Source organism: Myotis myotis, unplaced genomic scaffold (genome assembly GCF_014108235.1).
Source record: "Myotis myotis isolate mMyoMyo1 unplaced genomic scaffold, mMyoMyo1.p scaffold_m19_p_8, whole genome shotgun sequence".
NCBI classification, from domain to species: Eukaryota; Metazoa; Chordata; class Mammalia; order Chiroptera; family Vespertilionidae; genus Myotis; species Myotis myotis.
The window spans coordinates 76,738,185-76,751,710 of NW_023416390.1; the positions used below are offsets into that span (position 1 = coordinate 76,738,185).

Genomic DNA, 13,526 nt, shown 5'->3' on the forward strand with positions numbered 1-13,526 from the left:
CCCAGTATTGGGAGTGTTAATTGCCAGAAGAACAACTATTTTCAGTCCTTCAAAATATTTGATAACTTTATCAAATTGCTGTACATTCTTCATTCCTACAATACAAATGACATAATTTGTGAGCAAAACTAATGAAAATTCTCTAGTTCAAGTTTATCGCCATACTTCTTTCACAAGAAATTACTCTGCATTTTCTCATTAATGAAATTTTTAGTGCAGAACTTGAGCAATTCAACTCAGTTTCTTCAAACTGCTGATCTGTTGAATTTTAAAACAACACACTTTCCTCACTGGGATAATGAACAATCTTAGTTTTATTTTTATACCTCGTGTCCATTTCTTGCTGTTATGAAATAGGGATAAAATACTTACCAGAGGCTCATGACATACAAAATTCCCTTTCCCCCCATATATATTCTGTATTTATTAGCTGAAAAGACCTTGAAGTTAACCTGCCTTCCTACAAGTAGTGAGTGGGACATCACTGGTGGAGAATATTAAAGTTCTAAGAGGTACTTACATGGGCTATCTCAATTATACTTAGTGAATTTAGTCCCAAATATGCAAAGGCAGGTGAACTTAGCATTATGTAATCGTGGATATGTGCACCTGTGAGAAAATGTGATTAGCTGGTTGTTGTTGAGGTGGTGGGGGTGGCAGAGGTGGCTGTGCAGGTCCAGGCACTTGGGTTCTAATGGGCTGTTGAGTCATAGGAGGATTATACACAACTGGACTCCCATCTGGGTTTATGAAGGGCTGACCTAAAAAATTTAAAGAGGAGGAAAAAAAACCTCATTTACAACAGAACTTGAAAATAGGTCATTCTAGTAGCAATTTACAGTACATGTCTACAATCTTTAGTAACAATTCCAAAGCCTCAAGTTTTTGAAAAACAAAAGATTTTCCTAGCTTAGGAGGCAAAGTCTGACCTTATATGAAGCTATTAATAGTTTTTCCACACTTAGAGTAAATATTCCAAAGTTTCTGCAGTGTTTTATTGTAAGGCTGCTACTCCAGAATTTCTCAAGTTTACTTTATAATACACATTATTTTCCTAAAGCCTCTGGCTTCTGGATACATCTTGCTCTAGTTACAAGATTGTGGTGCTTTAGTGCTGCAATACATTTCAGTTTCAAGAACATCGACTTTGGGATACTAGAACATTATTAATTAGCCTTGATTAGGTGGTGGGAAATTGCTAATTTACAGGCCACATTGTGTATATTTAACTAATTAAATTAAAACTGAATGAAAATTTAAATGGTTGACAGCATCGAATTTTAAACATAGACTTGATGGCAGTATCCTTATTTTGTAGTTTCTAACTTGTTAAAAATGGTAAATAATTTTTAAATTCTAAATTATTTTCTAAAATAATCTTTTTTAATTTCAGTGAGATTTATTGATAGCTAAGAGAGAAAACTAGAGAGCTTTAATATTGATTCTGAGGCTTATTTTCAGTGCTTACTATCAGAGGGATATTTTAAGTAACTGAGTAAATTTTACTCTTTCTCTACACATATTCTAAACAACTTTTTCTAATATTTTTATTGTGGGAAAATAACCAACAAAGGGAGATAAAAAAGGAAATAAATCCCCCATAATCTTATCATTAACAATTTGGATACCTTCTTTCAGACTTTTTCAATACACATATAGATTCAAAGATTAGTATTTTTCCTCACTACACACTAGATTATATTTTTTTAAAAAAGACTATGTGAAATAAATTGACCACTGACTATGATACCCATTTAGTATGGGAATAATACAGAAGAAAATAAGAGAAGTTTGAATAATAGTTTCTTACATTGCCTTCAAAAGATCATTTCTTCCATGATAAGTCCCTACTTTTAAAAAATCTATGACATAAAATAATATTTGGAAGAGAAGAATCCACTGTGCCATTGCTATCAAGTGGGAAAAGTCCTCCAAAGTCAAATTATTTTTATCAGTTTCCTGACAATTTATGTGCTGGTTATAAATAACTAAAAACAAGTCATGCTGCATATTTGCTGATTGTTCATTTTGAAAATAAGCAAAGAAGTCACTTTTGAACTCATTTTAAATTAAGAATACAATTTAATTTCAGATTGACTAGTTCCTTACTCTGTTATTCTCTACTCAATAGAATCAATCATGTTACCAAAAATATATTAACTGATGTGTTTTGAATGAAAAAGAATAGGGAATAGTGAAATACTAAATCATCTTACATCCTGCACCAGGAAATAGGAAATTTAATAATTTAATAAACCTGAAGGCTAAGAAGATTACTTATTAAGCAAAACCTGAATTTCTAAAGAGTCAGTTATTTAATTCAATTCTTGTACAGGAACAGATGTTTGAATACTTTTATCTTAAAAAACAAAAAAAAAGAAATACAAATGAAATCTGAAAGCAATGAATTCAAAGCCATGGCTTTCTCTACAACAAACAAAAGGAACATTCAGCGACCCTGACACTCTCACCTGTAACTACCTTGCTTGACTACTACCATCTTGATGTGACCAGTTTTTAAGGAAGGTTATCAAATGCTGTAGGTTTTCATTATTTTACCAAATAACTGGGCTATGTTGTTTTGAAGAGAGACCAAGACTTCTTGTGATCTTTTAAAAGATCGCATTTTTTCTACATAAGCCATTTTTGACAATGGACATAATGAAATGTATTATAACTGTATCTCTCAGAGGTTGTTTCCCTATCTGTAAATGAGAATTTAACCTACCAAACTAGGTTGTCATCAGGATTATAAATAATGTATTTAAAGCACTTAATACAGTATATGACACACAGTAAATGATCGGTATATGCAGATCATTTTCTAATTGCAAAGAATATGTTTTGTCAATATTAATTCATAGTGACTACCTATTTTCTTATACTAAGAAGATTTCCTTTAGCTTTTCCTCAGCAGAAAACAATGAGCATATTCCGAAGGACTATTACTTACATGTTCTTTCCATTTCATTCTAACTTCTTTTTCATGAAATGCATACTATTTTCCCAGAATAAAGCTTTAATCAAATACAACTCTTTCTATCAAAGTTTAATCAAATAAGGCTCTTTCAAAGGTGGTTGTCTCATTTCTAGAAAATGAGTTGTTTTTAGTTAGAGTTAGGCCATTATTTGGCATAAAAGATGATGTCATAATGAAAAAAAATACTTTCTGATATAAATATGTCCTTTAACATATTTCTAGCATAAGTGTTTTTATTAAAGGAAAAATTTTATTCTAGGAAAAGTGCTAATTACGCATGAGAAGTAAATAGCTAACAACACATTTACAGACATCAGATTTAACATGTATTCTTTAATTTTCAGATAACTCCTGATATCTCAACTGAAATAAACACCTTTTTTTGGGATACCAACCTGTTTGTGGGTTGATCAGAATACTGCCAGGTGGTATGCCTGCCGCTTCCAAGGGAAGCAAAAAGAAGCTAGTGCTAGGAGATGCGACTTGCCCATTTAGGCCGCCATCAAAGGAAAGAGAACTATGAGTGCTGACAGTTGGATAGATGACAGGTGCGCCATGAGAAGACTGGCTGAGAGCTGTACCTGGAAGAGGCTGCTGGATGTGAGAAAGAGAGCCCGTAGATGACCCTACACTACCAGAAGACTCAGAACCTAGGGAGGAGTAATGAAAAATATGGATTTTTTAAACCTCATACAAAAACGCAGGTTTTAAATATGTAACAATAAAATTCACATTGCATAACATGTAGTTACCACATAAAAGCATTGGTTATTTTTGATTTACTGTACAATTTTGCTTTCCCTCCCCACAATGAACAAGTTTAATATGGCAAACTGATCATTCAAGTTGTTAGAGAAAATATGGCTAAAGCATGCAACTAGCATGTTTATAATACCAGCTACAGACAGTCACAAAAAACACATTACCCAAGACAACGAAGTTTTATACATTTTACCTTTCAAATTAACATCTAGGAATATACAGATTATAATTTTCCCAAAGGGAAAAGAACTTAGCACAGCCAAATGCCCAAAGCCTCTTATACCAGAAACCCCTTATCTATAAGAACACAGAAAGATTAGTAGTGTAGGAATTAAAAATAAAAGATAAATTCTCTATCAAGAGAAACACTTGTCAAGTTTCATTAAGACTTTCATTTTCAGCTCATAATTACAGCATTTTCCTATAATGTAAAGTCATCTCTCAATTTTTTATATCAAAGGGCAAAGATTGAATGAAAAATATCCAATTACTTATATTAGCATTAGCTAAAATTTATTTCTCACTGCACTTATTAAATTGATAATTTATTTATTTTTAACTGTTTTATGCCTCCAATTGATTTCATTTTCTATTACACTGAGATAGAAAATGTCACTGACTTTCAGTATAATAGCCAAAGGTGAATAAATAAAAAAAGAAAAAAAAAGATTTTGATAATGTATACAGTTAATCAAGTTTTGAAAAATGGTTTACTCTGGGATGGAGAATTAATCTTTAATAAATAAAATAAACAAATACGAGTACACAATACAGCTTCCCTCTGAAGGACTTCTATTTTAATTTGTGCCAAAATGACTATTGACCAGAACTATATAAAATATATTTTTTCCTATTGAGTTAAATAATATTTCTTTTTATCACTTAAAATAACACGGATAAGAAATAAATAGTATATGTTCTTAAAATGTTTTAATTTGGCAGTGTCTGAATGATGTTCTCATGATACATAAGTAGTTTTTTCTGTTATGAAGACTTTGTGGACATTTTTCAAATAAATGCATATTTGGTACATATGCTTATTTCTTATATTCATAAAACTTACCTATTTTTAGCAATATTCTATCATATACACCAAGACATTTTTAATAGCTACAATGTAAGTTAAAAATGTGACAAGTGCAATCGCAAGCATTAATATTTAAAGCATTGACTATGGTCGGGGATTAAAAAAATACTGTCACTTTCAAATACACACCTCTCCCTTCAATTGTTATCTGTACAACACCAAATGTTTGGATTGACCCAAATAGGCTAAAGAGAGGGAGCCACTTCTGCTGCTGTTCATGCTTATTTTGGGATAAAAATAAGGATCTACAATAGTGATGGCAAACCTATGACACGCGTGTCAGAGGTGACACGTGAACTCATTTTTTTTGGTTGATTTTTCTTTGTTAAATGGCATTTAAATATATAAAATAAATATCAAAAATATACATCTTTGTTTTACTATGGTTGCAAATATCAAAAAATTTCTATATGTGACACGGCACCAGAGTTAAGTTAGGGTTTTTCAAAATGCTGACACACTGAGCTCAAAAGGTTTGCCATCACTGATCTACAAGGATCCTGAGAGCTCTCTTAGTATTGAAGTCAGTTCGTAAAAGTGTAAAGAGAATATGTTATGAGCCTAAATGTTACGTGCTCTAAATGCAAAGAAGCTAAAAGAATGAGGATGTTATTAAAATTTCCACTCATTCAATGCAATTACATCATATTATTTTTTTTTAGTTTCAAGTTTCTCAAAAACTTCTCAGCAATTCTATTCATTTTTGACTGTCAAATGAAGAACTTTATCGTAAAAAATCCAATCAATAATTGTTAGTATTAGCTGAAAATGTAATCACTGTTAAATAATCCTATGTGAGAAACCATCCCCTTCCAACTATAAGCAATGAAGAATTTCCAACCACCTCTGGGTACTCAAACGTTTAAGAGATGACATTTCATTGAACCAACATGATTAAATTTATGTTACAATAGAGAATGAATCTTAATGTCAATAAACATTATCTTTAAAGTTCTTTGAAAGTGCTCAATGCACTGCTGATAGGAATTTTATATTTTAGGATAGTTATATAAACCGTATGAAACATAAAGAACTCAAGACAACATTAGGGAAACTAATGTTTTGACTGCACAGGTCTAGACAGATATTTATACCTGCTTTCGAAAGCCTACTTATGCTTTTGCTGCTTCCAGAACTATCACCCCTTGTCAGCACGGAAATTCCACTGAAGCTGCTGGCTTTGGTTACAGCGGGTTTGAAGTTGCGGAGAGAGCTGTCTGAATCTGTGCTGCTCCAGGGCCGTGGCTCAGAGTACTTCAGCTCATTCTCAGTGCTGCTTTGATGGCTATTTGTTGATCTCCCTGAAGCATCTTTATTAACTCTGTAATTTAGAAATAAAACTTTGAAAAGTGAATAGAGACAAAAACTAAAAGAAAAAAAATGCTTTATTTTTCAATACTGTATGAAAGCATGCTTACAATACCTAAATATCTGGCGTCTCTGCTGGGTACTACTGGCATCCTCATCTTGGATTCTGTTGGCATTTTAATAAGACATTTTTATTTCTATTAGCATCAGTCAGATTGTTACCAAAACAAATGTTAAAAAATTTCCTCACCTTTTGTCAATAATATAATTCTCTTGGGAACACAGGGACTAGAAAAAAGAATAGATATATAAAGTTGAGCTTTTGCAAATACAATGCCATCTATAAACCAATGATGACAACAAAAGTCAAGTGTAATAATTAAAAAGTATTATTACAGCCCTAACCGGTTTGGTTCAGCGGGTAGAGTGCCAGCCTGCGGACTCAAGGGTCCCAGGTTTGATTCTGGTCAAGGGCATGTACCTTGGTTGCAGGCATATACCCAGTAGGGGGTGTGCTGAAGGCAGCTGATCGATGTTTCTCTCTCATCAATGTTTCTAACTCTCTATCCCTCTCCCTTCCTCTCTGTAAAAAATCAATAATATATATATATATATATATATATATATATATATATATATTATTATATTATTATTACAAACCCATCTCCCCCGCCAAATCCACATGGTGATAAAAGTACACAAATAGATGATACTGGATTTTATTTTGGCTTGGTAACACTGTGCTTGAAGCCATCCATTTTTATGGTACAAATTAATTTGGAATTAAAATATTCTCTTCCAAATACATGAATCCATTATTATTATACTAGTGGCCCAGTGCACAAAATTCGTGCGTGCGTGCGTGTGTGTGTGTGTGTGTGTGTGTGTGTGTGGAGGGGGTGGGTGGTGGTGGTGGTGGTGGTTCCCCTCAGCCCAGCCTGCACCCTCTCCAAACGGGGGATGTCCGACTGCCGGTTTAGGCCTGATGCTACAGGGACCGGGCCTAAACCAGCAGTCGGACATTCCTCTTGCAATCTGGAACCGCTGGCTCCTAACTGCTCACCTGCCTGCCGGCCTGATCGCCCTAACTGCTCTCCCTTGCTGGCCTGATCCCCCTAACTGCTCTGCCCTGCTGGCCTGAACCCCTTAACTGCTCTGCCCTGTTGGCCTAATCCCCCTAACTGCTCTGCCCTGCTGGCCTGATCCCATTAACTGCACTCCCCTGCTGGCCTGATTGCCCCAAACTGCCTCTGCCTTGGCCCCGTCACCATGGCTTTGTCCAAAAGGATGTCCAGAAGTTGTTCAGTCTAATTAGCATATTACCCTTTTATTAGTATAGATATTCAAGGTATACACCAGTCTGTAGATTCCACCTCATTCACTCAACAAATACTTTGATCACTTGTAATTCACCTGTCAGGTGAAGCTAACTCTCTCATTCTGCAGCTATGGCTGTTGCTGTAGCAGTGAACAAGCAGCTATGCCTCAACACAGCTTTTCTCATGCTATGAATCTAGCTCAGGCAACCATCATTTTTTTGTTTGTAATATTACAACAGTCTTCTAACTAGTTTTTCAGCCACCAGACCAGGAGTCACTAAACTATGGTCAGATCTGTTTGCAAATAAAGTTTTATTGAAACACAGCCATGCTCATTCCTTTATGTACTGTCTATAGCTGCTTTCATATTAAAAAGGCTTATTTCAATTGATGCAATAAAGATTATATGGCTTGAAAAAGTCTAAAATATTTATGATCTGGCCCTTTATAAGAAAAGTTTGCTGACCTCTGCTCTAGGTAAAAAGTTTGCTGATTTCCTGAACTAGCTTTTTGTGTCATCTGCCCTCTGCTTATTTGTCCAATCTAAATGTTCCTCATTTCCTGTGTCACTTAGCTATAATCCAATCTTTCTAAATCTTTCAATTTCTCATTGTCAAATTGTCCTTCATCAAATACTGACCCTCTACATGGAACACTTTAGTCCTTCAGGTCTCCTCTTGGAAGCTCACTCTCTCTCATTCCTCAGCTATGGTGTGTGGCGTTCTCTGCTGTGTCCTTATTTTACCTTTATGCCTCTACACAAATCACACACCATATTGCCATTGTCTGGCTACCCATCAAGGGTAAAGACAGTATATTGCTTAGAAACTAGACAGAAATGTATCTCATTTAGGCTCTGAGTTCAGAAGACCTGGGTTGAAATCCCAATTCTGTCATTTTAGCTGCATGATCTTTGGCTATTTTACTTAGTCTCCTGGAGCCTCAGTTTCTTATAAAACAAAAGTAATGATACTATCTATCATATAAAAGCTGTTTTGGGAAAAAACTATTGTAACTTTTCATGGGTATACTCTACTATGCTCAGCATAGCACCTACTATGGGTGCTCAATAAAATTTGTTGAATAAATATTGCAAATTTTTAACTGTTAGTCTAGATATTAATGTTATGTACTGTTTGTTTTTTGAATATAGAGGAAATTTCTATCTCTGGCAGTGATAACACTAACTACACACGTTCATATATCCTTGAATAGTAACTAGTACTGCACAGATGATTAACAGATATTGGTAAAACCAACCTGATTTTCTTCTCGAGTATCTGCATAAATTAACTAGCCACTTAAAAGGTTTCTTCCATATAAGCACTTACAAAGTGGAAAACAAATATTAATTTAAAAAATCAATTAGCTTTATTAAAAGAAAAAGTTATCTAAAAATCTCAAACATGGAAGAAAAAAAATATAAAAACTACTAGGGGCACAGTGCACAAATTCATGCACCTTGAAATGAACTGTGGGCCACGAGGCTGCAGTGGGCACAGGGGCAGGTCTTGGCCCATCCTCTGTGACCCAGCCTGGCCCCTCCTGCTGTGGCCCCTGGTCCCGTCTGTTGGCAGTCCTGCTCCTGCTGTTCCGAGGCACTAACAGCGCTAGCCTCGCTTGCACCTGCTGACGGTGCAGAGCAATTGGGGCAATGCAACAGGTGCGAGTGGGACCAGTGCCGTCAGTGGATGCGAGCAGCGGCTGCTGCCCCGATAGCTCCTTAGGAGCAGGGGGAGATGGGGAAGTCCCCAGGGGTGATTGGGACCGGCAGCCCACTGCTTGCACTCGCTGATGGAGCCGAGTGATCATGCTTGGCGTCGGCAGCAGGTGCAAGTGGCAGCTGCCAGCACCAATCACCCCTTAGGAGCAGGGGAGGTGGAGAAGCCCTGAGGGGAGATCGGGGCCGGCAGCCATCATTCACACCTGTTGACAGCACTGAGAGATTGGGGCCAGCGCTGGGTGTTGGCTGCGGGTGTGAACGGCGGCTCTGGCACTGGCAGCGGGTGTGAGTGGGGTTGGGAGCAAAGAATTTTCAGTAACCACCAGAGATCTGCCCGGATGACGGCGACCAGAGTGCCGCCTGGGTCTGGCACCCCCGCTCACCTACTCCACCATCCTGCCGCAGCAGACGCCTGCCATGTTACACACGCACCCCATGGTGGTCAGCGCACGTCATAGCGACCAGTTGTGTGGTTGCTCCACTGTTTGGTCTATTTGTATATTAGGGTTTTATATATATATAGACAGATAGACTAGAGGCCCAGTGCATGGATTCATGCACCGGTAGGGTCCCTCAGCCTGGCCTGCGCCCTCTCGCAATCCAGGACCCCTAGGGAAATGTCGGACTTCAGGTTTCAGCCTGATCCCTGCAGGCCTGCGGAGATTGGGCCGAAACTAGCATCCAACATCCTCCGAGGGATGTAGTAGGGTGCGAAACAGCAGATGGCCAGGGAGGAGCCCGAGCCCAGACTGGGCGCTGTGCCGCTCCCACTCATCCTGGCCCCGCTGTGCCTGCAGTTGCTGCTCAGTAGCACTGCTGTGGAGGTGGGAGAGGCTTGCACTGCTGCAGCTGCGCAACCAGCTGTGAACCTGGCATCTGGTGCCCGTCGGTTAGCTGAGCAGTGTTCCTGCTGTAGGAGCACACTGACCACCAGAGGGCAGCTCCTGCATTGAGTGTCTGCCCCTGGTGGTCACTGCGCGTCATAGTGACCGGTTGACCATTTAGTCGACCAGTTTTAATGGTCGCTTAGGCATTTATATATATAGATATACTCAGTCCAGAATATTACTCCCATAGTAGATCTGCTATTAACTTTTGAAAAACTTATGTAACTCCTGCAATATAGTATTTTATATACTATTATTAAAATGAATAAAACAGAGTTTTTCTAAAAGGTAACTTGATATGTAACAAATGTGGTTAAAAATGTGAACAGCAGATTAAGGGAGGAGTGAGCTCCTATAATCCTATCTAATAAAGAGGCTATATGCAAATTGACCATTACTCCAACACACAAGATGGCCACCCCCATGGGGTCAAAGATGGCTAGCAGGGGAGGGCAGTTAGGGGTGATCGGGCTTGCAGGGGAGGGCAGATGTGGGGGGACCAGGCCTGCAGGGAGAGCAGTTAGGGGTGACCAGACCTGTAGGGGAGGGCAGTCGTGGGGGACTCAGGCCTACAGGGGAGGGCAGTTGGGAGTGACCAGGCTGGCAAGGGAGGGCAGTTAGGGGTGACCTGGTCAGCAGGGGAGGGCAGTTGGGGGTGACCAGGCCGGCAGGGGAGGGCAGTTAAGGGCTGGGCTGAGGGACACTCCCCCTCCCTGTGCAACAGGCCTCTAGTTAGTATATACTCTAACATGAAGAGCTAAAAAGAACAATACATACATCTTGGGAAAATATACGATCTCTAGCTCTCTGGTACTCTTCTTCTCTTTCTTCTATAGATTTGCTTCTTCTGTCATCTTTCAAACGTATTCTTATCTAAAGAAAAGAGAACAATTAATTCTTGGGAAAATAATCTGCTGGTATAAGTCCTGCACATATAAAAAATGCTCTAATTGTGCTAAATTACCTGGTTATCATCTTTGTCAAAGCTAGAGTTATCTCTCTTGAGGATATATCGTTTCTGAAAGTCTTCACCTTTATCATCCTTAATATGTTCATTGAATTTCTGATCAGGTCTAAAAAAACAAAAACAGGGGTACAGAAAAGATAATATACAATATTTACAGAAAGGGTGAATATAACATTTAATGAAAAGCAATAGAAGTAATAAAAGTTACCACTCACTGGTGCTATTAATAGGTAATTACATTATTTTATTAACGCCTCATAATAATCTTCCAAGAAAATATTAACTATCCCATGTTATTTGTAAAAGGCCATCCCATGAAATATAGTGAGAACTCTGGAATCAGACTGCTTGGGTTCAAAACTTAGCTTTACCAATATGGTTGCTTTGGGACTTACACAAGTTACTTAACTTTTATATTCCCTAGTTTCCTCATTTGTAAATGGGAATTATAGTCTACCTACTTCACAGAGTTATTCTGAACATGAATTGATAGACAACAATAAAAGTTTGTTATTATTATAAATACTACTTAGAAATCAGGTTCAGATGCCTTAAGTAACCATCCAAGGTCAAAGGGCAAGTCCATGACTGAGCCATAGTTGGAGCCTGCTATGTAAGACCCAAAGACTATACGTCCTCTTTGCATTGCCTCCTCTAAATATAAGAAAAAATTCTAGGACAAAATAAAAGTATATAGTATTATGTTATACTCCTATAGTACCTGGTTTGGTGTTACATAATTGAAAGTAATAAAATATTTGTGGCTGCCTGACCAGTGTGGCTCAGTGGTTGAGCGTTGACCTATGAACCAGGAGGTCACAGTTCGATTCCCAGTCAGGACACATGCCTAGGTTGATGGCTCAATCCCTAGTAGGGGGCATGCAGGAGGCACCTGATCCATGGTTCTCTCTCATTGATCTCTCTCCACCTCTCCCTTCCTTTCTCGGAAATCAATGAAACAAATTTTAAAAAAATATACTAAATAAGCGAAACAGAGAGCAGATCTCCATGTAAAATTACATACAGAATTAAAGAGAAAAATACAATGTAAAAACAGTTTCACAACCAAACTAATGAGAAAAAGACTGCATTTTTTAGGAGTTTGAAAGATTGTCTATGTAGTTCTGATCATGGCAGTATGTTGTTATTTCTGTCACATGATTACCCAGTTTACTTATATAAATTATTTTTGTAGCCAATAAAAGTCACATTTTCTTATTCAAGGAGTTTGTACTTGGGTGAGAGACTGTCATTCCAAAGTGAACTATATGATTTAACCAACAACCTGGCAACTTTTCTAAGAGTCGCTGGATTCCCACACCAAATAGCATTAGCAGGCATTTCAGCTAACCTTAAGACTGTCTTACCTCTTTTTTTTTACAGATGCCTGACTTCCCGCTCCATTGAGACACCCCAGTGGACACCGGGTTGTTGACATCCACAACACCACTGGTTCAAGGCTGGAGCGGGTAATCTGCCTATGAGGAAAAGGTAAGTTTGTTTTTATTCAGTGTGGAGTAGATCTCTAAGGTTTTCTGATTTATCATCTTCTTCTTATTGCAGAAGATACAAAAATACAGTGTAACTTCAGTGATTTGAAATGTCAAGTTATAATTATGCTACTGATCTATTCTTTTTTAAGTATATCACAAACATCTGTGTTTAGCTAAACTTTTGGAAACCTTGATGAAGAAAACCCCAAAGCTTTCTGACATCATTCATAGCATTCAAATAACTGAGGTTACACTGTATTGAAAACCTTAGAGAGTCACCAGTCGAAATGTTAGTCAAAATGCCTGCTAATGTGCATGTGATTGGGTATCCAGCAGCTCTGAGTAATGTTGAGAGGTATTGGTTAGATTAATTAGAGTTCTATTCACCTTCAGTTCAACTCATGCTATAGTTACTATCCTACATTAGCCATAATGTAACTAACTGGGAAAAGACTAATTGATGGGGATATTTTAAAAAGACTAAGGGAAGGGCAGAGGAAAATTAAATCAGATTCACACTTGCAGGTTAAATTGAATCCCCAAGAAAGATAGGACCCTTTCAAAGACATTTATCTTCATTAATTTAATCTTAATTATAGGAACAATTATTTAAAAATACTAAGTTCCATCTATATATCTATTATGTTGACAACATTCTATTTAAAACAGAAGAAAACCAACTTAATTCCAGCAAACAAAATGGCAGCTACAAGGGTATTCTATATAATAAAAGGCTAATATGCAAATTGTCCCCTCGAGAGTTCGACTGGGAGTTTGATCACTCGCCATGATATGCACTGACCACCAGGGGGTGGCATGGAACATGGTGGGCAACCAGCGGCAGCTGCAGCAGCAGGGCGTTGAGGGAGTGAGAGGAGGAAGCAGGAATGCATGGTGGTAGCGCATGGGTGGCGAGGGATGCAGTAGGTGGGGAGACAGGGAATCCGACTGGCCCTGATCACGGGTCAGGCCTAGGGATGCTACCCATGCACCGCACCTC

At 37.9% G+C, this 13,526-nt stretch overlaps 1 protein-coding gene across 15 annotated transcripts in view; it reads right to left on the reverse strand.

Moving 5' to 3' along the window:
* R3HDM1 (R3H domain containing 1) overlaps nucleotides 1-13,526 on the reverse strand; it is a 181,934-nt gene that overhangs the window by 74,771 nt on the left and 93,637 nt on the right. For 8 of the 15 annotated variants that reach the window (XM_036318752.1, XM_036318750.1, XM_036318746.1 and 5 more), the window contains 8 exons: nucleotides 12,401-12,511; nucleotides 11,031-11,139; nucleotides 10,844-10,939; nucleotides 6,388-6,425; nucleotides 6,253-6,303; nucleotides 5,924-6,150; nucleotides 3,376-3,630; nucleotides 610-761 (listed from right to left, as the gene is read on the reverse strand). In XM_036318752.1, the coding sequence (XP_036174645.1) occupies nucleotides 610-761; nucleotides 3,376-3,630; nucleotides 5,924-6,150; nucleotides 6,253-6,303; nucleotides 6,388-6,425; nucleotides 10,844-10,939; nucleotides 11,031-11,139; nucleotides 12,401-12,511 (1,039 nt within the window). The remainder of the gene's footprint in view (nucleotides 1-609; nucleotides 762-3,375; nucleotides 3,631-5,923; nucleotides 6,151-6,252; nucleotides 6,304-6,387; nucleotides 6,426-10,843; nucleotides 10,940-11,030; nucleotides 11,140-12,400; nucleotides 12,512-13,526) is intronic. The other 7 variants (XM_036318760.1, XM_036318751.1, XM_036318754.1 and 4 more) reach the window with 6 other exon arrangements.